At 41.2% G+C, this 27,648-nt stretch overlaps 1 protein-coding gene across 2 annotated transcripts; it reads left to right on the top strand.

The window, feature by feature from the left end:
- Window positions 1-27,602, top strand: Gemin8 (gem nuclear organelle associated protein 8). 2 transcript variants are annotated; one of them, XR_003378018.1, is made up of 5 exons: window positions 1-98; window positions 11,671-11,708; window positions 13,374-13,830; window positions 24,386-25,742; window positions 26,001-27,600. XR_003378018.1 is itself a non-coding variant. In XM_005358745.3 (4 exons), the coding sequence occupies exons 2-4, from the start codon at window positions 11,706-11,708 to the stop codon at window positions 24,640-24,642; spliced, it is 717 nt and encodes a 238-aa protein (XP_005358802.1). In that variant the 5' UTR covers window positions 1-98; window positions 11,671-11,705; the 3' UTR covers window positions 24,643-27,602. The 2 variants fall into 2 exon arrangements, 1 of the variants encoding a protein (XP_005358802.1); XM_005358745.3 differs by having other exon boundaries at window positions 24,386-27,602.
- The last annotated feature ends 46 nt before the right edge of the window (window positions 27,603-27,648 follow it).

The raw sequence follows: 27,648 nt of genomic DNA, 5'->3' as shown, positions 1-27,648 counted from the left end.
TATCTCCTCCCCTCCCCCCACCTCCCTACCCCCGCTCCACCGAAAATTGGGCCCGTGGTTGCCCATCGCCTGACATCTGCAAGCTGCATGCCCACGAGGTGACTTCGGGGACTGATGGGTTGCTTTGGGGGATTAAGGGAGTAGCCTGGAGGCCCCAGGTCTGATAGCCACAGAAACTTGAGGGACTGTCTTGATCACGTTGTGGCTCTAATTACCATTATCTGGCGGCACGAGGAGTTGCAGAGACTCGTGAGAGTTCCAGACTCTTAACAGATTGCTTAAAGAAACCCAGTTCTAATTTCTGCTCTCAACCCCGTCGTGCTTACTAATCCTTGGATGCCTGCTAAAATTTCTGATGCTCAAGCACAGAGTCTTTCAGTCGAACTCTTTAGAAGTGAGGCTCAAGCATGGGAACTACTTTAAACCTGTGATTCAAATGTGCAGTAAATGACCCGTTTGCAGTAGTAGGTCTATAGGTGAATTTGATTTTGACTATCCAACCCTAGCTCAGGACAATTCCTTGGAGGTATGTCTATGATACTGGCTCATTAAAAAAAAAAGAGTTTTCTTTTCCTTTCCTTTGGCCTCTTGTAGGTCAGGAGTCAGGGGTCTTAGTGGAAATTATCTTGAGAACATTTGATAGGCTAGGCTCTCTGGACTCAACTGTTCTTTGTTTTGTTTTAACCAAAAGCCAGACCATTACTTGAAATCTTTGGACTAAAAGTTAACACAAGGCTTCTAGGGTTATTTACTTTCTCTATTCCTATGAATTGTGAGGTTGTGGTACTATTTAAAAGTACAATTTATGCCAGCATAATTTGTTAGAATAATATCCCCTTAGGATGGCAAAATGACAAGGAAATCCACACATAGGCTTTGGGGAAACCTAACAGGCAAGTTCACAGTGAAGTATATAATCCTCCCCGTTGATTGCTGCACTGGGAAAGTATACAAACCAAAGTTGCAGAGAGACATTTTTTTTTTCCGAGACAGGGTTTCTCTGTGGCTTTGGAGCCTGTCCTGGAACTAGCTCTATAGACCAGGCTGGTCTCGAACTCCCAGAGATCCACCTGGCTCTGCCTCCCAAGTGCTGGGATTAAAGGCGTGCGCCACCATTCTAAAACTATTTTACAGCTGGCAGACTATTTTGTGTGTCTTAAAATCCGGCGTTTAAGGAGAAGTTGAGATAAGACAGACGACAGGAAATTAAACATGGCTGGAGTATGGATAAGAAAGTTCACAAACCCAATATCGAACTCTCAGAATTACTTCTTTACATTAGGAAATCCACCCATAGAACACTTGGACAAGTGACTACAAACTGTAACTGTTTGATTAAGGCCAGATAAATTGAAACTATATTAACGGATTTCCGTGTACTGCTGAGAATATTTGGAACTTTTTGCTGTTTTTTGAGCTACTGAACCCTTAATAATTTGGGGCTGCAGAGGTTGGAGAGAATATTATCAGGATGCAACAGATAACCTCAACAATTCCTGCAGCCTCCACAGGTGGGAGACAATAGATGTTATTCTCTCTGGTGGCAGGAAAATGGGAACGGTAAAAGGAATACGTGGTGGGATCTATCCCACCCAGAGCAAGTACAGGACTCAGAAAAAGAAATTAGTATGGAATCTGTAGGAATGTGTTTATAGACAGTAATTTAAAGTAAATGTCCAGAAATATAAAAGTGGTTTTAACTACTTAAACTAAACATTTTTACTGCTGTGTCAATAATTTTGAGTGTGTGCTCTATGCGCCCCTATTCTTTCACGGTCACAATAGGATATATTGTATGAAAGACACATGCCTGAAATGGAATGAATGCCATCTGTTTCTTCTTTTCAACTGGATTGTCATTGCCATTCTTGGCTGTCCCCATTTTCAGTTCTTCCATTGCCTGTGATGTTTCTGAGTAAGAATATCCTGCTCTTTCCTGGCCTTGTAGTTCATTTCTGATTGGCACTAGCCACATTAAGGGTTTAGCAAATAAAACCATTCACAAATGTTTATCACCCTTGCTGATACATTCAATATTGCCTTTCTGTGGGTGGAATGTGATTTGTGGGGGGAGAGGCAAGATTGGTAACTATCCCCTTTCCATCTTCTCCCCCACTCCCCATGCTGTCCTCCTGACAACACTTAGTGCAACACCCAGACGACTGTAAAGCTGGGCTTGAGAGGGTGAAACGGGATTAAATATCACTTACTTATCTCCCTCCATCTTCAACTCTAAAGGTGCTGATGGAAACACAGTGAGATGTGTGTTCGTAAGCGGGCCCTGTGTCCAGCTAAAGATGGAGCTTGTGGGGCTGGCAGGTGGCTTAGTGAGTGAAAGCATTTATCACCACCAAATGTGATACATACACACAATAAACAAATGTTCTTGTTTGAAAAATGAAGCTTTGACTCGTCCTGTGGGTGGAAGTAGGACATTTGGACTTAGGCCACCTTTAATGTCTAAATGACGGAGTAGGGACCATCCAACGCCATAGGAAGAAATCCATGAGGTGTCAAGCCTGTTGTGCTCAGTGAGCTAGGGGTAGCATGGAGACAGCCAGAGTAGGAGGGCAGGAAACAAACTGTCTGAAATTGGCAAGTTATCGTTTCTCCCCATTGAGCTAACTCTTGGTATTCGTACAATTGAAAGGCATCTCTGGGGTTAGCATTACATGTTCAGGACGATTTCTTAGAATCACAGGTGACTTCTGTTACTCGTGGCCCCTTCATTTGCTTTGTTTTAGTCTTCGGCACACTCCCTTGTAGCGTGTGTTCTGAGGGTCTTAATTACGCCCCCAAACTATCAGTCTGTGACTCAGAGCCAAGTCAGTGGAGACCTCAACAGAAAAGGGTTAAGCCTCCAGGCTGTAGCCACAAAGACTAATTTAATAATTGATTTTTACTGGCTTCCTTTGTAAAAGTAAAAGCAAATGAGCTTTCATGTATTTAATTTCAAAATTGTATCAAAAAAAGACAGAAAGAAAATTCGTGTTAAGACACATAGTTTTGGAGGGAGTTTGTGATTTTTACTTTCTGGTTGTCATGGCATGCCCTATATCCTATATTTATAAGAATATAATGATATATGTGTGTGTGTGTGTGTGTGTGTGTGTGTGTGTGTGTGTGTGTTTATTCAAGAAAAAAGAAAGTATATAAATATGCAATGAAAAGAATACATACTTTTGACAAAGTTTCCAATAAGGCGTTACAGCTGGAGTTTTTTTTAGTAATTTAGTGGAAAGAGTTACATTGTATTTGTGGAAAAATGACAAAGCTCTTAACTGTTGTTCTTCATGTATAGTTAATGCGTTTAAAAATCTTTTAGAGCAAGAAAGTCATAGCAGAACAAATGTGGGGGTTTGGGGTGTTTTTTTCTTGTTGTTTTTTTTTTTTCCTTTTTCTCTTTTTGCCTTAGAAGAGCTGTATGGGAAAATATATCATTCAAGACTGGGAGGCTCTGTCTTGTCTGTAGGCCTTAGCAGTGTTTCGTGAATGACCTCAATGCTGTTGTGGTTTTTTTTTTCTCCCTTCTTTGGTGGTTGAGAACAATGAACGGTCTCTGTATTCACCAGAGCTCAGCTGGGTGGTGACCATGATGCCATTGTGCTGGCTGTGGAGGGCTGCCCAGTTTGCAGAGCTGTGGATCCGGCCTTTCCTGACATTGTCAATCCCTTTTCTCTCAGTTCCACCACCCCTTCAGAAGAAAACGTATTCAGTCCCTGAAGGCTTGTTCCAGAAAGGAGACTTTTGGGGGTGGTGGGGAAAGATAAAATGGAAGCCCTTAAGACCCCGTACACTTTCTTTTCTTGAGGAGAATGCCGCTTACTGCCTGAGGAGGTTGCAGTGTTGGCTTTGCCAGGGATGCCAAGTGTTTTTAACCCGCTAAAAATACTACCGGACTCATTTGGGTGGGTGGGGCGGTGTTTTTTGGAGCAGACTCGATTCCCCTTGCACTAAAGACTGTGTGTTCCTTCCGGGTATATATGTGCTCAAAACTGCCATGCCTGCTTCCTCATGCTGCTGTCGCTAGTTAGCAGTCTATGTCAGAAAACATGACCCTGGCCAGGCTTTCTCCTGCTGACTGATACCATTGTGCGGTCTCTTCCTGCTTTTTGGAAAAGATGGATTTCTGTTTTATGTGTATGGATGTTTTGCCTGCATGTATGTAAGTGCACTACATTCATGGAGTGCCCAAGGAAGCCAAAAGACACACTGGATTCCCCTGGAACTGGGGTTACAGGTGGTTGTCAGCCACTGTGTTGGTTCTGGGAATTGAATCCATCCTCTGCAAGAGCAACAAGTGCTCTTAACCCCTGAGCCATCTCTCCAGCCCTTGTTGGTGCTTTGCTTTTTTTTTTTTTTTTTTTTGGTTTTTCGAGACAGGGTTTCTCTGTGGCTTTGGAGCCTGTCCTGGAACTAGCTCTGTAGACCAGGCTGGTCTCGAACTCACAGAGATCCGCCTGCCTCTGCCTCGTGAGTGCTGGGATTAAAGGTGTGCGCCACCATTGCCCGGCCTTGTTGGTGCTTTTAATTAAGTCTTTCTTTTTTGTTTGTTTATTTTTTCAGTACAGGGTTTCTCTGTAGCTTTTCTCTGTAGCTTTTTGGAGCCTGTCCTGGAACTAGCTCTTATATACCAGGCTGGCCTTGAACTCACAGAGATCTGCCTGCCTCTGCCTCGCGAGTGCTGGGATTAAAGGCGTGTGCCACCACCGCCCCCCCTAATTAAGTCTTTCAATGTCTACGAAGAGCTCTAATTGAATGTCCCATTTTCCTTACTTATTCCTAGAAACATTTTTCTTTTGCCCCCAAATATTAGGAATCACTTACCAAGACTAGAATTGATCCTACTTTCTTTCTTGTTTCTGCTAGTCTTATGTAGAGCCTAATAATTCATGAAATATATAAGAATTATATGATTCCTCCACTGACTTCCAAGTAGAATGTGGAGAACATTTGGGAGCCAGGCAGTAGTGGCACACGCCTTTAATCCCAGCATTCAGGAGGCAGATTCAGGCTGATCTCTGAGAATTCTAGGCCAGCCTGGTCTATAAAAGCTAGTTCCAGGACAGGTTCCAAAACTACAGAGAAATCCTGTCTCAAAAAACCAAAACCAAAAGCATATATATATATATATATATATATATATATATATATATATATATATATATATATATATATGATAGACTATACAAGATATTGTCATATTAACCCAAAACTGTGGTTAACAGGATGCTAGAAATTGAGTTTATATGTTTTAAAAGTATAGGGGGCTTGTTTTGTTGGGTGATTTTTTTTAAGCAAAGATGAACATTAACATTATGTAAAAATGATTATATATAGCCGACAGCCCTAAAATATTTCCTATCTGAACCTTTACTGAAAAATGCATAAAATATTAAGAATGATGCTAGAAATACTGAGCTAATAATTATATAAAGCTTGCTGCAAATTGCTATTCCTTTTGAGGTGTTTTCTGTGCTTTATCTTACTTGAGTTTGGAAGATTAACTTGTAAATGCTAATCTTCAAATTCCTCAAAATTATTCATATGAATATCTATAGGATCTTGGGGAGCCTAAAATGTAAAAGAATATGACAAATTGCTTTGGGAAATCAGGATGGGAAAGTACTAAAGCCAAGGGTGACGTGAGCATTTTTGATGTCCTGCCCAAGTGGCACTGTACTTACTGACGGATGGCAGCAATTTGATTATAAGTATTGCAGCAACCAACACTAATTGAATTCCTCTTCTCCTTGGTATGCAGAACCAAACAAAATTGTCAGCAAAGTTCCTCTTGTCCATCGTTGGCTTAAATTGTGTCGTTCCTTTATGGTCTAAGTCTTCAAAGTGTTTAGTAGCTGGACCGAGTCTCCCAATCTGTAGGGTGCTTGCTTAGCTTGCTCAAGGATCATGGCTCTCTTCCCAGCATGGCTGACAGAATTTGATTGGGTACCTTATGTTATCTTCTAGATGGTGGGACACCAGACTCAACATGAGCCACTTCTGTGTGGAAAGCTGAAACCCGATTTCTTTAGTGAGCAAATATGATCTTCCTGGCTTCTGGCTTGCAGAAGTGCTTAGAGTGAGCATTGTATCACTACAAACCTGCTATCTAATTATTTGTTGAACCTAAATCATAAGCAACCTCTGTGCAAACTAGAACTCTTTTGAAGCCTCTTTTAATCACAGGCATTGACATTTGAGCTTCTGGGAAAATGTCACTAATTACCCTTAAAGCTCTTCAAGGGTTACCCACTTTTCCACACCACCTAAATGTCTAGCTGCGCAGACGAGCCTCAGCTGTCTCATAGATTTTCAGAATATGCTAGTACTTTTAAGACCAGATTGCATCTTCTCAATTATAAATCAAAACAGGATTTGGCCTATAATAAATGTTCGTTCACAATGGGATTTATTAATTGGAGCTTATCAGACTTGACCCATTTCTATAATTTATAACTCATAGAATGAAGTCTAGATCCCAAGCAGTTTGTGGTGTTATGATTGGTTTCTGACACAGGGTCTCCCTGTATAGTTCAGGCTAGTCTGTAACTTGCTCCTGTAGCTGCTGATGCTGGCCTCAAACTTTCTTTTTTTTTTGAAAAAACAAATTATTGTTTTTTATTGAGCTCTACATTTTTCTCTGCTCCCTTCCCTGCCTCTCCCCTCCTCTTCAACCCTTCCCCAAGATCTCCATGCTCCCAATTTACTCAGGAGATCTTGTCTTTTTATACTTCCCATGTAGATTAAATTTATGTATGTTTTTCTTAGGGTCCTCATTGTTGTCTGACTTCTATGAGATTGTGATTTGCAGGCTAGTTTTCTTTGCTTTATGTTTAAAAACCACTTATGAGTGAGTACATGTGATAATTGTCTTTCTGGGTCTGGATTACTTCACTCAAATGATGTTTTCTAGCTCCATTCATTTTCCTGCAAAATTCAAGATGTTATTTTTTTCTGCTGTGTAGTACTCCATTGTGTAAATGTACCACATTTTCCTTATCCATTCTTCGGTCAAGGGGCATTTAGGTTGCTTCCAGGTTCTGGCTATGACAAACAAAGCTGCTATGAACATAATTGAGCACATGCCCTTGTGGCACAGTTGAGCATCCTTTAGATATAGACCCAAAAGTGGTATTACTGAGTCTTGAGGAAGGTTGTTTTCTAATTTTCTGAGAAATTACCACACTGACATCCAAAGGGGTTGTACCAGCTTGCATTCCCACCAGCAATGCAGAAGTGTTCCCTTTTCCCCACAATCTCTCCAGCATAAGTTGTCATCAGTGTTTTTAATCTTGGCCATTCTTACAGGTGTAAGATGGAATCTCAGAGTTGTTTTGATTTGCATTTCTCTGATGACTAAGGCTGTTAACCATTTCCTTAAGTGTCTTTTAGCCATTTTAGATTCCTCTGTTGAGATTTCTCTGTTTAGGTCTGTACTCCATTATTTTATGGGATTATGTGGGGGTATTTTTTGGTGTTTAATTTCTTGAGTTCTTTGTATATTTTGGAGATCAGACCTCTGTCTGATGTGGGGTTGGTGAAGATCTTTTCCCATTCTGTAAACTGTTGCTTTGTCTTATTGACTGCGTCCTTTGCTTTACAGAAGATTTTCAGTTTCAGGAGGTCCCATTTATTAATTGTTTCTCTCAGTGTCTGTACTGCTGGGGTTCTATTTAGGAAGTGGTTCCCTGTACTGATGCATTCAAGTGTATTTTCCACTTTCTCTTCTATAAGATTCAGTGTGGCTGGCTTTAAGTTGAAGTCCATTTGGACTTGAGTTTTGTGCATGGTGATAGATATGGGTCTATTTTCATTTTTCTACATGTTAATAGCCAGTTATGCCAGCACCACTTGTTAAATATGCTTTCTTTTCTCCATTTGATATTTTTTGCTTCTTTGTCAAAAATCAGGTGTTTGAAAGTGTGTCGATTAATGAATGTTTGGGTCTTTGCTTTGGTTCCATTGGTCCTCCTGTCTGTTCTTATGCCAATACCTAGGCTGTTTTCAGTACTATAGCTCTGTAGTAGAGTTTGAAGTCAGGGACTGTGATACCTCCAGAAGTTATTTTATTGTACAGGATTATTTTGGCTATCCTGGGTTTTTTTGCTTTTCTGTATGAAGTTGAGTATCGTTCTTTTGAGTTCTGTCAAGAATTTTGCTGAGCCAGGCGGTGGTGGCGCACGCCTTTAATCCCAGCACTCGGGAGGCAGAGGCAGGCGGATCTCTGTGAGTTCGAGACCAGCCTGGTCTACAAGAGCTAGTTCCAGGACAGGCTCCAAAACCACAGAGAAACCCTGTCTCAAAAAAACAAAAAAAAAAAAAAAGAATTTTGCTGAGATTTTGATGGGCATTGTGTTGAATCTGTAGATTGCTCTTGGTAAGATTGCCATTTTTACTATGTTAATTCTACCTACCTAAGAGCATGGGAGATCTTTCCACTTTCTGGTGTCTTCTTCAATTTCTTTCTTCAATGATTTAAAGTTCTTTTCATACAAGTCTTCCACTTGTTTGGTTAGAGTTACTCCAAGATATTTTATGCTATTTGTGGCTGTTGTGAAGGGTGATGTTTTTCTGATTTCTTTCCCAACCTTTTACCATCTGTGTACAGGAGGGCTACTGATTTTTTTTTTTAGTTAATCTTGTATCCTGCTATATTACTGAAATTGTTTATGAGTTGTAGAAGTCCTGGTAGAATTTTTGGGATCACTTATGTAAACTATTATATCATCAGCAAATAGTGAGAGTTTGACTTCTTTTATTTTCCGATTTGTATTCCCTTTATCTCCTTTTGGTGTCTTATTGCTCTAGCTTGGACCTCAAGAACTATATTGAATAGATATGGAGAGAGTGGACAACCTTATCTTGTTCCTGATTTCAGTGGAATCGCTGGGAGGTTCTCTATTTAGTTTGATGGTGGCTGTTGCCTTTCTGTATATTGCCTTAATTATGTTTAGGTATGTTTCTTGTATCCCTGCTTACTCCAAGATCTTTATCATGAAGGGATGTTGTATTTTGTCAAATTCTTTTTCGGTATCTAATGAGATGATCATGTGGTTTTTATTTTTCAGTTTGTTTATATGGTCGATTACATTGACATATTTTTGTATGTTGAACCATCCCTGAATCTCTGGGATGAAGCCAACTTGATCATGGTAGAAAACAGTTCTGATGTGTTCTTGGATTCGATTTGCCAGTATTTTATTTAGTATTTTTGTATCAATGTTCATGAGTGAGATTGGTCTGTAATTCTCTTTCTTAGTAATGTCTTTCTGTGGTTTGGGTATCAGGGTAATTGTAACCTCATGAAAAGAGTTTGGCAATGTCCCTTTGTTTCTATTGTATGGAATAATTTGAGGAGTATTGGTATTAGTAGTTCTTTGAAAGTCTTGTAGAATTCTGAGCTGAAACCATCTGGTCCTTTTTTTTGGGGGGGGGACTTGATGACTGCTTCTATTTCTTCAGCCAAACTTTCTATTCTCCCACTTCAGACTCTTGAGAATTGGGATCACAGGCATGCACTGCCACATCCAGCTAGGATGCAAAACTCTTAATTTCGAGAAGACACTTGATTACTCTTGGACTTTCTATATTTAATCCCTCTGCTCTTTATTAACCTAGAAAACAAATTTGATTAGGACACGCATGGAGTTCATCTTGATGTCATTGTGTGCTGCAGGCACTGAAAGCTCTTTAGATTCCAGTGATAGATATATGAAACCTGGCTTTAGTCAATTAGCCACTTACAGGCTTCCTTGCAGTTTAGCACTTAAATGTGCACTGATTTCTACCATAATTGCCTTTCTTTTTATTTTGTTAGATGGTAACACACCCAATTACTATTTTCTATTTCCTCCATAGCCTATAAAGAACATTAGCTGCTAGCTGTGTTTCCAGGAAATGGACCCAGTTTTAAACCTTTAAATTAGAGTTGAAAAGATCAATTCAGCTTACATACGCATTGCATTCTTTCTCCCGGTTTCTATCCAGTGTGCGTGCACGCATGTGTGTGTGTTCATAAGCACATGTTACATCCCTGAATTTATGAGGTACTTGTGTTTAAAAGAAGTCTGTAGAAGGTCATGACAACCCTCTTTTCAATACCCTATTTGAAAGCTTGCTACATTTCAATATGAACGATTCTCTTTAAGATAAATCTGAAAACAAGGATAGTCAGTGCAATATCTTAGTTTTTAACATACTCATGAAAACATTACTGAGGTCACAAATTATGTCAGCTTTATTTTTAACAGTTTGGGGTTTTGGGGATTCTGGCTTCTAGTTAAGTAAAACAAATAGGGCTTCTTCAGAATCCGATTTCTAAAATTTCTAAAACCTTAAGTATCACATTGTTGGTGTTTTTTGACTTATATGATCTTAAATTTACATGTATTTTAAGATATTTCTTGTTTGTTTATCTGTTTGTTTGTTTTCAGAGAAGATCTCCACAGTCCGTACTGACCTTGACCTCATGGTGATCCTCCTGCCTCCATCTCCCAAGTGCTGGAATTACAGGCATGCACCACCATGCCTGATATAACTATTTTAAAAGTACATTCTGGTGTTGTCAGGCATTTTAAAAACTCTAACCAAGGAGAAGAAATTAACTTTTAATTCACTGTGTGTGTGTGTGTGTGTGTGTGTGTGTGTGTGTGTGTGTGTGTACACACAGGCCAAGGTCGGAGGACAACTTCTGGGAATCTTTCTGTCCACTGTGGTTTCCAGCTCATCAGTCTCATGTGGCAAGCACGTCTGCCTGCTGAGCATTCTCAACAGCCCAAACATTAATTTTTGTGGGCTGTACAAGATGTGCAGGTGGAGCTTAGACCTCTATTTAGGCAGGTTGTTCAGTGGATGAGTGAGTGATCACAAATAGGTAGGTGGCTAGGTAGTAGGAGAAGGAGCCAAACTGGCAAAGCAGTGCTTTGGCAAACACAGTTAGAATATGCTATGCCTCTGGAAACGGAATGATTAAAGAAAGGATATCATAGGAGACCAAAACCAAAGTGGAGACTAGAGAATCCTATTGTTTCAAGAGACTTCTGCAAGTTTGAGGCAAGACCCAACAGAGGCGTCCAGTCAGTTGGAAAGATAATCCTCATGATTGGGCTGGCAAGGTGGCTCCATGGGCCAAGCTGCCTACATACCACCAACCCTGACAACCTGAGTTAATCCCAGAGCCACAAGAGAAAAGAGAACTGACTTATTCACATGTGACTTCCACACACATGCATGGCGCACCTAGTGCACCCACATACATAATAAATAATAAATAAATGTTCAAGAAGAAAAAGAGAAACTGTGGTTATTTTAAATAGACATTAGCCTATGCTTAGACTAGTGAAGTACTGTTGTGAGCTTGGAGCTCATGCTCTGTAGTGGGTTTTTCTATATACATACTAAGTTATGTGATTATTTTTATAGACTTTTCTTTCAATAAACAAGTAGTTGAATACAAAACCAGGCATGGCCCTTTGTCTCACTTATACCAAAGGAAATTGTTCTTCCCCAGATCATGAGATCACAAGCCAGGTAACAGGTTCTTGTGCATGAAGATCAGGCATGATGTTGGCAAGGGCAACCTCTTAAGAGCTATTTTGAAGACCATGAAATAGCTGTGACCGTACTATAGCAGTGCTGATCAAATGTTCATACTGTTTGTCTTTTCAGTGCCCACTTGGAATTTCCAATCAGCGATAGCAGCAATGGTAAGATTACCTATTTTTCTTACGAATTTTTTAAAGTTAGTCTTTATTGACATTTAGGATGAGGATATAGCACTTGCCTAGCATGCACAGCACCCCTATGTTCAACCCCTAATAGTCCTCCCACTCCAACCACCCCCTAAAATCTTGATGAACTCATTCTTCCAAGACATTCAGAGTCCAAAAATGTTTGTACACAAATACAACACACACACACACACTATTTCAGATTTTGAGGTAGTACAGATTACGGATTTCTAGTAAAGATGTATGCAGCCATTCCAAATGCTGCTGAGATCTGAAACACTTGTGGCCCTAGCATTTTCAGATAAGGAATACTCAACCTGTCTATCAGCAACTAAAAATAAAAGCCCCATCTTGTGTGCTGTTAGATATATGTCTCAGACATTGAGGAGTGAACTAAGCTAGCAGATTAGTAAGAAACAAGAAAAGGAACCAGAGGCTATTGGGGTCATTAGAATTGGCAGTTCATTTCTATCTTGGAAGTAGTACAGATAGCCAAAATGACAAATGTCAGGACTTTTTTCTTATCTTATAGAAAGCAACCAGTAAAGTAGAAAAGGGGGAAGCATAATAGGGATGAATATGTTCTAAATACATTATATACTAGTATGGAGATGTCGTCATGAAGCTGTTATTACATATACTAATAAAAAACTTAAAGTGGACTCTTGCTAGAAATAGTGTGAATTAAATGAAGGCCTTTTTAGTGAAAACAGTCTTTATTTGCCTCTGTCCTCGATGCCTTGGTTTCTTTTCCTGTTGTTGTGATAAAATTCTCAGATAACTGCACATTAAGGGAGAAAAATAATTTTGGCTCCCAGTTCGAAGGTACGGTTCATCGTGGCTGTAATATTGGATACAGTCGGGAGCAAGGGGTGAGGAATTCATGCTTCTGCTTCATTTACACTCTAGAATCCTTGCCAGGGAATGGTGCCACCTGGACTAGTCTTCCAGACGCAATTGACAGAATCCCCCACAGTTGAACCCAGAGATCTGATTCTAAATCCTTTGATGTTGTCAACACCAATCATCACATTATATAAGCCTCCATAACCTTCAGCTATAGTCCTGTGGGTAACTCAGGAAATAAATTACATTTGCCCCCTGTTGTGGGTACAAACCTGTTTGACACATTTTTCTTTTTATTTATGCTTAGTAGCATCCTTGTGGAAGTAGATATTCGGTATGAGTGTGGTGGTTTGAGTGGGAAATCTCCCCTGTAGGCTGGTGTAATTGAACACTGATCCCCAGTCGGTGACACTGTTTGGGGAGGTTATTGAAGAATGGAGCCTTGCTGGAGAAAGTACATCACATGGAGTGGGCTTTGAGAATTTATAGCCTTGTCCCCCTTTCCGTTTACTCTAGTTTAGTTTATGGTTGAAGATGTGGTGTCTCAGCTTTCTGCTCAGGCTCCTGTGCCTGCTGCTTGCTGCCATGCTTCCCAACTGTAATGGACTACCTCTAGAAGCACAAGGCCCTCTTTAATGCTTTCTTCTAGAAATTGTTCTTGTTCCTGGTATTTTATCACAGCAACAGAAAAAGAAATGATAGCACTCATTGAATAGCTGTTGGTTAGTTGTTTAAACATTTGAAGATTCTCTAGAGGATGAATCATTTGATGTCTCTTATGTGTACATTCCATAGACTTCAAAATGGAGAACTAGTGAATCTTGGTATTCTCACCCAGTATATGCAAGATATTGGCGACATTATCATCATGCAATGGTTTGGATGCGATCCCACCAGAATGTTTACAGGAAGTCCAGGAATTCCTGTTTCACTTCCCCATGGTTCTACCCTCAAGGAGTTCTTCCCTGGAACCCTGTTGCTTCTGAGGCTGGGCATCCTTGGAACTATCAAGGCCAACACGTGGTCTGGCAGGAGCCTCCCTACAGTGTTTCCCATCTCCAAAGCTCTGGGCAGCCTCTGTATGATAGCAGTAGAATCCAGGCCACCACAAGAGAAGATGAAGCCCCATATGAAGAGGAAGAGATGGAGTCGGATTCAGATAATGAAATAGAGTGTGACCTGAGCAATATGGAAATCACGGAGGAGCTCCGCCAGTACTTTGCGGAGACTGAGAGGCACAGAGAAGAGCGGCGTAAGTTCGGGCCTGTTACCTTGTATTCTTTTGGCTGCCCTGCCATTTGCATCTCTTTTCTTCTCTAACATAAAAAGTTCTTAGAACTTTTTATTTATGTACAGTTAATCTAAATCTGGTCCTAAGCCCAGAAAAACTATGCTAATGTACCTCAATTACATTGATCCAGAGTTTTTATATAGGGCTGTTCATTTGAGTTCCTAATGATACCTCTGCCATTTTTTTGAGCATTAGACACTCAACCAGATGGAACGTGCATGTATGTGCATGCCTGTATGCCCTCTAATCCACACAGCAGTCTCTCAAGGCATGGAACTCATTTTACAAATGAGAAAAGTGAAGGTTGAGGAGGTTAATTACACAGCTACTCATTTGCTGTTAGGATTCAGCTCTTCCTGACTGCACACTAGCGTGTATCTTTCTCTCTGCCATGCTTCTCCCTGACACTACTGGATTTTCCAAATACTGTACTCTGACCATTTCTCGGGGACACAGCTCAGAGCTGGTCCTATATAGCTCCTTGCAGTGTAGAGTCAGTATGAACCTAAACAGAATAACAAAATACCCCACATATACAGCTTCCTTTTTGGTCCACGCTACAGGTTACAGCATTACAATAAAGATCTTATCACCGTATGTTCAACAGCAGGAATTTTCCTATTTAACATTGGCAGTGTTCACTAAATCATTTATTATTGTTTCAAGTGCCCTTGAAGATTTACAAATACTTCTTTCCTATTACAACTAGTATTCGGTCTCGAGACACCTTTCAATATGGTCTCATTGTGTATTTTATGTAGATTTTTCATTTGGTTGGTTGATTAGTTGGGGTTTTGAGACAGAGTCTTCCTGTATGGCCCAGGCTAACCTGGAATTTCTGATCCTCCTGCCTCAGCCTCCTGAATACTGGGAGTAAAGATATGCACCACTAAAGCCAGCTCCTTGCCCAGAATTTTCTAATAAACAGAAAACTAGAAGCTTCAAAGTAGAAAAGTTTCATTTCCATTTTAAGATATCTGTGCCCTCTTAACAATAGATTAGCATTTATTGATCCCCAGTTGATACAAGGAACTGAGCAGCAGACTTTGAATGAAAGATTTTTTTTTTTTAGTATCTGTTGCAATGAGAGGGGGGTCCTTTGTTTGCCCTGGCCACCCTGCTATCTTACACCCGAAATAATCACACACAAACTGTATTCATTAAAACACTGCTTGGCCCATTAGCTCTAGTTTCTTATTGGCTAATTCTTACATCTTAATTTAACCCATTTCTATTAATCTGTGTATCGCCACATGACTGTGGTTTACTGGCAAATTCTAACCAGCGTCCATCTCAGGCAGAAGGTCCATGGCTTCTCTCTGACTCTGTTCTTCTTCCCAGCATTCAGTTCTGTCTTCTCCGCCTACCTAAGTTCTGCCCTATCAGGCCCAAAGCATTATATTCATTAACTAATGAAAGCAACACATGAACAGAAGAACCTCCTATACCATTTCCTCTTTTCTGTTTAAACAAAAAGGAACGCTTTAACATAGTAAAAATACATATAACAAAGCAGTTATCAAGCAAGAATTACAGTTACAATATTTATATCTACTTTATCTTTTATCATAACTAAGGAAAACTATAACTATAAATTCTTCAAATCCATTAAAGACTCCAGAAGGATATAATATTACCTAAGTAAACATGAAGTGCATTATAAACAATTTCCAAATCTCTAGAATTGACAGAAATATCTTCCTGCCTGGACAGTCATTCAAAGTTCTTCCGTACCATTGGGGCATCAATCTTCAGCCTACAGGTTCATAGTATCCAGCAGACTTTTCCACAAAGCAGGAAATTTCAAAGCCAGTTCTGCCTATATTGGCAGTTTTCAGTCACTTTCTTCTGCATCCTTTAGAATGTTTCATAGACTCTTTCATGAAGCAGGAAGTCTGAAGGATCATCTCACCTTTAGGCAAGTTCAGCAGTCATTTCTCTGCAGGTCCTGCATGTCCAGTGAAGCAGTCCAGGTAAGAGCAGTTTCTTGCCCAAATGGCTAACCACCTCCATAAGGAGTTTCTTCAATGCCCATCTTCCTTTTGAAATAGCTTGTGCTGCCAGGAGCAGATGTGTCTCATTGTCATAAAAAGTCCCAGATTTTTAAAACATTTATATGCCATATTCTGAAGGTCTCTGAAAAACTTGAAGAATACCTATCTGACTGAAATATATCTCTATACATCTAGAAAATCTAACTAACATGACTATAAGCTTGACTAATAAAGATGACTCTCTATTAACCTATATTTGTTAATTATACATTACATTTTTAAATGAGCTACACAATCACAATACCTTAATCAAGATCAGAAATACATATATATAACAAAATTGACCTTAAATTTGTATAAATAAACCAAAATCCATACTAATGCAAATTATTCATATCTATATCATATCCCCCTTTAAATATAAACAGTTATAAGCAATTATTTGGGAATATGGGCATAGTTATTTTTCTCCAAACTTCTTCCTGCTATATTGGGGCACTGTTAATCAGGTCTTTCATGGTGTATCCTGTGTGCTAGTTTCATCTCAGTTACCAGTTGGGCAAAGTAATTTTTTGAGGGTGTTCATGGCGACCTTTCAGGAGGTCTTGGCTCATGAAACCATATTGGTGTAGAAGCAATCAACAGGTTCTCATCTTCGGTGAAAACAAAAGAAGAACCTCCTTTCCAAAGCAACTTATCCTTAGATTCAAATTTGGAAGTCATGATACTTTTATAATATACATGCTGGTTTATCTTAGCAGCCCATATAATGAAATGTCTCTCTGTATTTAGCTCCTTCAAATTCAAAAAATTCAAAGAAAACACAATAACACACATAATCCAGACTCTCTGTGAATTTTCCATTTTTATGTAGCTTATTTTTCTTTACTCCTTTTAGTCTATGACTATCTGTACTCTGTCTCCTTAAAGACTTTACCCTCCTTTTTAAGCATTAACTTTATTTTATGACTCTCTATACCCTTTTCCTTCTCCCAAGCCTATCCAACACTGTGACCCATTTAGAGGTCTTTTATATCTGAACCTGTCCTATTGTGAATCTGTAATTCTTTATTGTCTAGGAGCACTTCTTAAAATGCTAAGCGCTTCTTAAAAACTTAAGTTGTGTCATTGCCTGGGTAATATGTCAGTACCTGCTTGCCCCATCCAGTCCTGCATGGCTGAGCTGCTTGAGCCTTTGAACCACGCACATGGCCCAACTTCCAGGCACACAGCCGGTCCAAGTTGCAATCAAGCAAGCCAGAGCAATCCATTCACAAATCCCATCCAAATACTCCTTCTCCAAAAGAGTCAGTGGTCACGCTGGTGGCGCAGTACATAAAGTAGTCATTTCAAAACTGCCACTTTTTTTCTGCTGCAGCTACTGAGTCAGGAAAATGTCTCTGCAGCACACCACCAGCAAACAGCAAAAAGCTGTGTTAAACTCTCTGTATATGTATGTATGTATATATGTATGTATGTATGTATAGTCTAGAATTCCCTTTTCAAGCCCTTGCAGGTTTTACGTGGATCCAGTTGACCACATTGGAGCACCAATTGTTTCAATGAGGGGAGCCCTTTGTTTGTCCCAGGCGCCCGGCTATCTTACACCCAAAATAATCACACAGAAACTGTATTCATTAAAACACTGCTTGGTCCATTAGCTCTAGTTTCTTATTGGCTAAGTCTCACATCTTTTGTTTTGTTTTGTTTTGTTTTTTGTTTTTGTTTTTCGAGACAGGGTTTCTCTGTAGCTTTGGAGCCTGTCTTGGCACTAGCTCTTGTAGACCAGGCTGGCCTCGAACTCACAGAGATCCGCCTGCCTCTGCCTCCCAAGTGCTGGGATTAAAGGCGTGTGCCACCATCACCTGGCTAAGTCTCACATCTTAATTTAATCCATTTCTATTAATCTGTATATCACCACGTGGCAGTGGCTTACTGAGAAAGATTCAGCATGTCTGACTCTGGTAGCTCCATGGCGGCTCTCTGACTCTGCTCTTCTTCCCAGCATTCAGTTCTGTCTTCTCCACTTACCTAAATTCTGCCCTATCAGGCCCAAAGTAGTTTCTGTATCCATTAGCCAATGAAAGCAACACATGAACAGAAGAACCCCCTACACCAAGTATCTGCTTGTGATTCTTCACTAAAACATTTGTTCTCATATTTTTGCCAGTTTTCTTCTGATTAAACTCTTGATTTCTTTGATGCATGGTAGAAAGTGTATCCAAGGGCTAGAGAAATGGCTCAGAGGTTAAGAGCACTGTTCTTCCAGAGGACCCAGGTTCCATTCCCTGCAGTTCACAACTGTCTGTAACTCCACTTCTAGGGGCTCTAATACCTTCTCATCTTCAGGGGCACCAGACATGCTCATGGTGCACAGACATATATGGAGGCAAAACACTCATGCATAGTAAATAAAAATAATAATTAAAAAAGAAACTATCTAAACAACTATGAAAGCAATACTTTGTTTTGCATAGAGTATGTTTCTTTTTTATTATGTTTCTCTATTGGGGGAATGCAGGTTAGAGGACATAGTTGCCAGAGTTGGCTCTCTTCTTCCACCATATGGGTCACAGGGATTGAACTCCTGTCATGGGTCTTGATAAATGCCCTTATCCACCAAATCATCTCAGGAGACCCATGGAGCACATTTTTTTCCTTGGTCCCCAGAATTAAGTTTTATTTTTTCTCGAAATTCATACAGAACAGTCATTAGTCTAATTAAGGCATATATCACAAATGAAGTGGTAAGGTGTTGTAGCATGTTCATATGTACTTGTTAACACTATGACTTACAGCATGGGTTAGAGAACACAGGATTTTGCAAAATATTACTGCCAAGAAAAGGCAGGAACATGAATGAAAGTTAACATCCCCCATAGGAAAGAAAGCCCTTCAAAACAAATATCGCCCCTGTGGTCTTGGTGTTGTGCTGGTCAGGTTTTTATTAGATGTGATTCTATGGTGGATGTTGGCTCAAAACAAGGACATGTTCTCAAGGAACGTGATATTCTTAAATGAAGTTGAAATGAACTCTTATTTAAAATGAAGTGTAGAAAAGTGTCTGTGGCATACAGCGCACATACAGTTACTGACACAAACAAAGGGGTAGAGCCAGTGTCCAAGACAGTGGACGGACAACTGTTACAAGGTAGCTGTGGAGAACTGGAGTGTGCTCTGGACTTGGAGCAGTGCCATCTATTAAGAATGAGAGAAAAGGTTAAGTCCACTTGGTGCTTAACTGCTGTGTTACTTTTACTAAAGAGCCCAGATGTGTTTGTGCATCCCACGGGAAACATGGGCTCCATAATGTTCTGTATAGCCCATTTAAAGGATTTCCACTATTGTGTCCATAGTGACTGACCCTTTGGTCAGTGCACTAAGAACCCACCACTTTCTCCCTTAGTCTGTCCTCTAGAAAACCTGGAGTATTTAACAAGGCTTAGTCGAGTGTTTCCTGAGCTGTTTTGGTTTGGGTAATGGAATGAGAGTGTGAAATCACACCGACTCTGCACCATCCCACCTTATGCCTTCATCTCATTGGTACAGATGTTGCGAAGCTCAGAAAAGCAGCTATTGAGATGATGGATGTGGAAGGTCAGAGAAAGTGGAAGGGAGCGGGGTAAATGCACTTTCCTCATAAAAGCTAAAATGATGATTGTCCACTGACTTCAGGGTTACACTTGGAACAATGGACACAGAACAAGGACACCAATCAGATGGCTGTGCTTGGCAAGTACCTGTGTTTTGAGTCTGTTGCTGATGAGCCAGAAAGGCATTGCTGATTTAGTCACATTTGTGCGGTCCTTGGTTATGCTAGCATCTTTAACTTTGGCAACATAGCAGAGAACTCTCATAAAGAAAGACATGTTAATCCTAGAAAAATGAGGAGAAATGACATTCTTTAACACTCATTATTGTAGTGCTTTGTCTCAAACTGTTCTGCCTTTGAGCTAATTATCTGTGGAATATTTAATGAGTGTTTTCCTGCTGTGTAAAATTTCCCTAAAGTCTGAGTAACTTCCTTTGATTATTTTTCCCATTATGGATTATAATTCTACATTAATAATTTCTCTCTTTTAAAATCAATTTTTAATTGGTGGGGGTGGGGGGCCGGAAGGTATAAGAGTGTTGGTATAATGCCAGAGCAGCCTGGAATTACAGGCAGTTGTAAGTCCCCTGCCTGGGTGCTGGGAACTAAACCTGGATCTTCTGCAAGAGCAGTTGAACTCTTAACCACGGAGTCACATCTCCAGTCTCTTGTAGATGCACAGACTGCGACAGAAACATGTCACAACTCTGGACCCTAACCTTAGATGGAGTCCAGTGACATTTTCTTTTAAAATATATTAATGATTGGAGGATTATTTACACCCCACATGAAAATCCTTGTATTTGCTTTATAGGGTAGCTGTAGCAAATTACAGTAAATTTCATGATCAAATGGGAGAGGTTTATCTTTTCAAACCCAAAATCAAGGTGCCCTCAGGGCTACCTTCCTTTTTTTTTTTTTTTTTTTTTTTTGGTTTTTCAAGACAGGGTTTCTCTGTAGCTTTGGTGTCTGTCCCAGAACTAGCTCTTGTAGACCAGGCTGGCCTCGAACTCCCAGAGATCCGCCTGCCTCTGCCTCCCGAGTGCTGGGATTAAAGGCGTGCGCCACCACCGCCTGGCTTTAGGCTACCTTCCTATAAAGGCTCTGAAGCCTTGCTTGCCGCAGCTTCTGGTGTCTCCCAGCATCCCTTCACTTAGAGCAGTGTCCCAGGCTCTGTCTGTATACATGGCTTTCCCTGTGTGTCTCTGTGTCCTTTTCTGTCTCATATAAGGTCACTATCATTAGATTCAGGATCTGCCCTAATCTAGTATAATCCCATCATTCTTTTTAACTGTCTGTAAAAACCCTCTTTCCAAGTAAGCTCTCGTTTTGATGCTTCGGTAGTAAGGACATGCTGTTTAGCCTGCTTCAGCCCTGTGTTGAAACTGCAATGGAATTTAAGTGCTGTTCTGATTTGTAGTTAGTAAATTCCCTCAGCCAAATACCCTTAAATTAGTCAGACTTTCAGTGGCTGTGACAAAATACCTGTCAACCAGGAAGGAAAGATTGGTTTGGGCTCAGAGTTTCAGAAGGTTTAGTCCAAGATCAGTTGGATGGAATCGTGGCTTTGAGACTGAGAAAAGGCAGAACACCAACTGACAGTGGCTTGTGGGAGCAGCCACCTTAGCACATTAGCACTCCTGCTAATCATTTTATTCTCTCTGGGAGCCAGCCTGTTGCCACCCACATTCATGACAGATTTTTTTGGGTTTTTTTGTTATTTTTGTTTTTCCGAGACAGGGTTTTTCTGTAGCTGTGGTTCCTGTCTTGGAACTAGCTCTTGTAGACTAGGCTGGCCTCGAACTCACAGAGATCCACCTGCCTGCCCCACCAATGCCTGGCTTATGACAGATCTTCTTTGGTTGTTCATCTAGAAAAACACTCCTAGACACGTGCAAAGGGGGTCTTTACTATATCCTAGGTGTCCCTCAATGCAGTCATGTTGTTAATTAAGACTCACTGTTACAACCCTATGAGAAAAAAAATGCTGTGACATTGAGTGCTACTGTGTTTTGAGATTTACCATGACCTACTCTGTTATCCGTGCAAGGCAACCATTCAGCTGTGTCTCCGGTGTGATGTTGATGTCAGCTTCATTTGGATCATTCAGTTGAGCCTTCACCATACCTTGACAAAGAAAATGTGGAGGGTTAAAGATGCTTTCTTTCCTTGGGAGAGAGGAAGAAAGCAATAATTAACAAACAGACTGGGCGGAGGCCTTCAAGCCCATTGTATCATACAGTTCTTGGTTCTCTAAGTCAGTGTATTCTAGATCAGTGTTTCTCAGTCTTTCTAATGTTACAACCCTTTAATATAGTTCCTAATGTTGTGCTGACCCCCAAGCATAAAATTATTTTTGTTGCTACTTCATAACTGCAATTTTGGTCCTGTTATGATTTGTAATGTAAATATCTGTGTTTCCGGTGGTCTTGGGTGACCCCTGTGAAAGGGTCTTGACCTCATGGGTCACAACTCACAGATTGAAAACTGCTGTTCATAGTATTTTCAGATACTAACGGATCATAAGTACACAGCCTGTTGGTCAGAGAGTGTTTGATTTTGAACTAAATTTTTGAGTCTAAGATATAGCTCGGTTGGTAACGTTCTTGCCTGGGTTGCCCACAGCCTGCAGTTCCACCCTCAGCTCTGTCTAAACCAGGCGTGGTGGCACTCTACTATAATCCCACACCTCAGAGGTGCAGACCATAAGATAAGAAGTTTGGAGTCAGTCACCTTGGCTACATTGCGAGTCTAGGCTAAGCCACTATTCCAATGCTTATTAAACACTGTCCCACCAGGCAGTCTAAGCTTACTTCAGAGTTCTGCCGAAAGAACCAGAGGTGACTGATTCCAGGACTGGGGGAGGGTAGTAAAAGAAGGGTGAAGGGTGAGCCCAGGGAAAAGACAGTCCCTGGCTGGGCTTCTACCCAAACTCCCATATCTAAAACCCAGGGATCTCTATAGCAATAAGATGCAGACAGAGAGCTGTCATGTGCTTTTCCCTGATTCAGTTTTTTTAATTTTTGTTCTTCCAGCAGAAGTGAGCTCAGAGGTGAAATGGCCATTTCCCCTGGCTAATTGGGGCCCAGTTCATTCACCATCATGTTCCTCTACCAGAACTCAGGTTTGGGGTATAGAATGTACATACCTCTAGCAATGCTAATGATTGAAACTTGGGAGAAAGACCCAAGTTTTGAAGCAAATACTTGGTGACCTCTAATTTATTTGTGCAGTAGGCCAGTTTTGTGCATCTTCCAGTAAAGATCAATATACATCTCTTTTTTGTGGCTTCACGGGCTTTTGCCTTATTATATATTACTTCCACATGGGACAGTAAACTGCAGATGTTCTAGGACAACAGTGGCCAGATGAATATATGTGGCCATAGCCATTTTTATTTATTGATGTATATGTGTGTATGTATGTGTGCATGTCAAATGGGGGGGGGTGCTCTCAGAGCATCTTTGAAGCTTCAGTTCCAGGTAAGTGTGAGCTGCTCAACTTGGGTGCGGGAATGAAATGTGGGCAGGGTCTCCTTTTGCAGTTCTGGCTATCCTGGACTAACAATGGAGACCAGTCTGGTCTAGAACTCCACTTGCTTCTGCCTTGGGAGGGCTAGCATATTGAAAGGCTTGTTCCATCAGGTTTGTAAAACTCCTTGCCAACTCCAAGGTGTTAGTTATAAAGAACTAGATTTACAAGGGTGACAGCGAATAGCTTTATAAATGTCTTCCCTTCACACTTGATTAGCTCAGTGCCGTCTTCCCGTCCAGATACTAGGAGAGGCTGATTTATGCCATTGTTTTATTCCCCTACAGCCATCTTGACTCCTAATCTCCAGGCGTTCCTCTTGGTAACAATAGCAGCTACAGACAATGTGCTTTCTGCTATCCATTTCCCTCCTGACAGCATCACTTGCAGAATCCGTGTGAGCTGCCTCCATTTTACCCTCTGCAGCATTGCTTTGTTGACAATTTTATGTGGCTATTTCCATAGGAATAAAAATTGTACTATTGGGACGTGTGGTTGAAACAAAAGTAGAAAAGGGGAAACAAATTGAATAAATGCTTACTTTACAGGAACTTACTAAATTGGCAGACTCGCAGGTTTCACCCGGGCTAAGCTATGAAGTGACAAGTGAAACCCCACACCTAAAAAAGCAGATGGCTTATGTAGCAGATTCCTTGTGTGGCAGGCACAGAGGGGTCACCCCACATTCATACCTCATCTGTGGCTGTAAGAACTGCTTCTTGGCTTGAGTTGTCGGCTCTGTGTGAAGCACTTGTCATGCCATACAAGTGTGGGGACCAGAGTTGGGACTTCAGCACCAGCAATAGCAGATGTGCGTGGCAGTCCGCCTGTAATCCCAGCGTTTGAGAAGAGACACAGTCCAAGGAGCAAGCTGGCTAAACAGACTAGCTGCATCAGGGAGCTCTGGGTCCAAGGGACTACGCCTGCCTCCGTCTATCCAGTGGATAGTAATTCTCGTGGGGGAACGTTACATGAAAGCACACAAGGACTGCCTGCCCTGCATGGCCCAGCAGATGGCCAGCGAAAGCCACGTGTTTTCATTTCCTCTTGTATTTTTAAGGTCTGCTACAGAGGATTGGTGGATTGGAATGATGGGTTTCTTGGTGGTATTTTGCCAGTTCTGTCAGCAGCTAGAGGCCCCTAAGAAGTGAGCAGTGAGCTTCATGACTACTAATATAGATAACGAGAATCTGTAGGCCATGCCTCAGGATCTGAAAATTACCTCAGTGGTCCAGCAGGGTTCAAATTTACCACTGGAAAAGGCGACAGAAGGACCTTAGGGGCCACAGGCGGCGTGTGAGTTATGGCTGCACAAGAGTTGTGCCAGTGGCGGCAATACTCATCAGGTCCTCTCCTGCATGTACATATCTTTTATGGCCATGGTCTTATCCATCCCCAGGGCGACAGCAGCAGCTAGAAGCGGAGCGCCTGGACGACTATGTAAATGCCGACCATGGGCTGTACTACAACCACCACCGGTCCACAGAGCCTCCCTTAGAGAAGCCTGGGGAGCGGCGTCAAGCCGAGATGAAACGTTTGTATGGGGACAGTGCTCCCAAGATCCTGGCCATGGAGGCTGCTGTGCAGATGAGCTTTGACAAGTATTGTGACAAAAAGCAGCCAAAATACTGGCCTGTCATTCCTCTGAAGTTCTGAGTCCTTGGCACAGGGACCTTGGGGAAAGCCTCCTGAACACAATTCCTCCCCTTTCCCTCCTCTGGGTGTGTTCTCTTCATTTCTCTTGGACGTTTTTCAGAGAAAGAGGCCTATATACCAACACAGTGGATAGGATCTATCAGCCACTTAGAATTCTGTCAGCAGGGGGTACACTGTTGCCAACACAAGAAATGTCCCCTTTACATAAAGTGATAATCGTATGTATTATACTGGCTCTTGATTAATTCCCTAATAGAGTTCAGTTCATGGACATTTTTGCCTAGAGATACAATGGTTTGCATTTGTAAGTTCCTTCTTTAAGCCTTCCTGGTTGTCACAAAAGCCTTAAGCCACATGTCATTCTTTTTTTTTTTTGAGACCAGTTCTCATATAACCCAAGTTAGCCTCAAACTCTTAAATCCTCCCTCCTTCCACTTCCCAGCTGCTAGCTTACAGATGTGCACCCCATTCTGGGCTCTAATCCACATGTTCTCACTAACTGTAACCCTTTGGATCCCTCTGAAAATGATACAAGAGTACAGTAAGGAAAATGCCACTTGCTATTCAGCGAGGTGTCAGCCTACATGCTCTCTAAAAGGCCTGAGAGCAATGCTCTAGGCTTGGCAGGCCATGTGCTCTGTCTCTTAACTGCCTAACCCTGACTTTACAGCATCAAAACAGCCATGGATACTGAGTAAACAAATGAATTTGACTGTGTTCCAATAAAACTTTGTAAAATACAGGCCATGGACTGGATCTGATCTGCAACTGCTGCTATAACAGAGTGAAAATCACCCATCTGACATTCTTATTTTGTTTTCTGTCCAGACCTTGGATGTCAAAAAGAATTAATTGATAGCAAGGAACAGGAATTCCCCAATCTTGTCACTTTTGCCACCTCTTGTCAGAATGCACAGTTGAGCTCTTACTGCATATGGTAAATACCAATTTGATAAGCAAGGACATCTGTGAGAAGGAAACCTAAACATTGACAGCGCAGTCCATTTATAGAAGCCAGCTACTTTTGAAATAAGTGATTAACAGTGTATTGCTGGGGGTGAGCCTGTGTTGACCTGAGAAGATTAGCACATCCATCAAAGGTAGGTGAAAAGATTTCAGATCGCTGTGTTTCTCCCGAGGAGCACATTTAGCTTCCATCCGGCCTCTACCCTGAGACAAACATTCCTTTCAGCACCCCCGGGTGTTTATTTGTTCCAAGTTCTCATTTTATTACTTACTGGCTTTGCGATTTGTGCTGATTTGTGCTTAGGTACTGTGGACAAAAATCAGAATTCACTTGCCCCAAGGTGACACAATGACTAACATTCTCAGTGTTCCATCTTTCTCCCTTTTCTTAGAAACTCCAACACCTAAATGATAATACGAATGTGACTCAGGCACAAACAAGCCACTTAGTGTCTCAGCAGGAGATGCTTGGCTGAGAGCACAGCTTTCTCTACCTGCCTCAGAGATGCTGCCGGGCCATTCCCCACTACTGGCTTTGTTACCTTCCTCTCTTGGTGCTGCTCTTTCTCTTTGAAATGTGTGTCAATGCTTTCCTTTCACTGCTGTTGGGAAGACCATTGAGCCGTACCTATAAAACACAGTGCTGGTCACACAGTAAAAAGTAAGTATTTATAATACACATTCCCTCTTTTGAAAATGCCATAAAATATCAAGGGGGATCCAGAATATAAAACTTCCAAATACAGAGAATTTCTTCCCTGTCCACTTTTGCTTCTGGATACCTCATGCCCACCTGTAATTTGTTCCTAGGACCATTTGTGATAGACTGCACACACCTATTGCTGATCCATTTCTCAGTAAATGGTTGTTGAATATATTGAGTATCCCTTCCAATTAGCTGCACCGTAGTCCTTTCCCTTAGGGAACTTGCATTCTAGGCAGGGACACAAACATGTACTATGTTAACTGCTGTGTGTCTGTACTGCTAGAGGCATCTGTAAAAGCAGAGAGAGAGCTTAGGGCAAGGCAGTGGTAATATTTGCACCATAGTAAACTATGCCCATGTTCAGAGAGTTTGGAACAAGGGGAAGACTTAAGGTGAAAAAGAAGAGGGTCAAGTCAGCTATTTTGAAACAATATCCTCTGCCACAATGACTAATAACCAAACTTATGTCAAAGTTGAAGAAACATTGCTTTGTAGAGGTTAGCATAAGGGGTTCCATTTTGATGCTGACAGCTTTAGTTGTTTCTGCTCGCAGCAAGCTCCCAAACTGACACCATCCTAGAGCTACCAAGAGTTGTTTCATTAGATCAAGAGATGATCTTATTATATAGGGAAGTCCAAGGGATTTAAGAACTCCATACCATGAAAATCAAAAGCCAAGTATTAGAATTAATATTCTCTTAGAGCCGTTTTCTACCATAGTTTCAGGAGTTCATTTGGGAACCAGGTGCAGAGACTAATACGTATTGCGTATCATACCACAAGGCCAGATATGTAACTCAGTTGTGAGATTGCTTGCCTAGCATGCACGAAGCCCGTGGTCCTATCCCCAACACTCCATAAACAAGGTGTGGTAGTGTGCACCTGTAACCCCAGCGCTGGGGAGGTAGAGGTAAAGGCAGAAGGGTCAGGAGTTCAAGGTCATCCTCAGCTACTTAATAAGTGTGAAACAAGCCTTGGCTATATGAAACCTTGTCTCAAAGAACAAAAACCAATAAATCTTAGCGCAACGTGAAAGCATATAGAGTATTTCCAAGCCTATTATGGATTACCCCACAGCTAATCAGAACCATGGTAATTCAAATAGCATAACATTTCACACCTTTCAGATAGGCAAATGTATGGCCAGGCAGTAGAAAGTCGGAAACTCCCACCAAGGAGTATAGAACCATCTATTACTGCTGTGATGAAACACCATGACCAAAAGCAAGGAGGAGGAAAAGGTTTATTTAGCTTACTTTGTTCATCACTGATGGAAGAAGTCAGGACACGAACTCGAGACCTGGGGCTAGAAGCTGATGCAGAGGCCACGGATT

The sequence above is a fragment of the Microtus ochrogaster genome, chromosome X (assembly GCF_000317375.1).
Source record: "Microtus ochrogaster isolate Prairie Vole_2 chromosome X, MicOch1.0, whole genome shotgun sequence".
Taxonomy (NCBI): Eukaryota; Metazoa; Chordata; class Mammalia; order Rodentia; family Cricetidae; genus Microtus; species Microtus ochrogaster.
The sequence above is the reverse complement of the archived record's forward strand: the minus strand, read 5'-3'. Positions and strand labels throughout refer to the sequence as shown.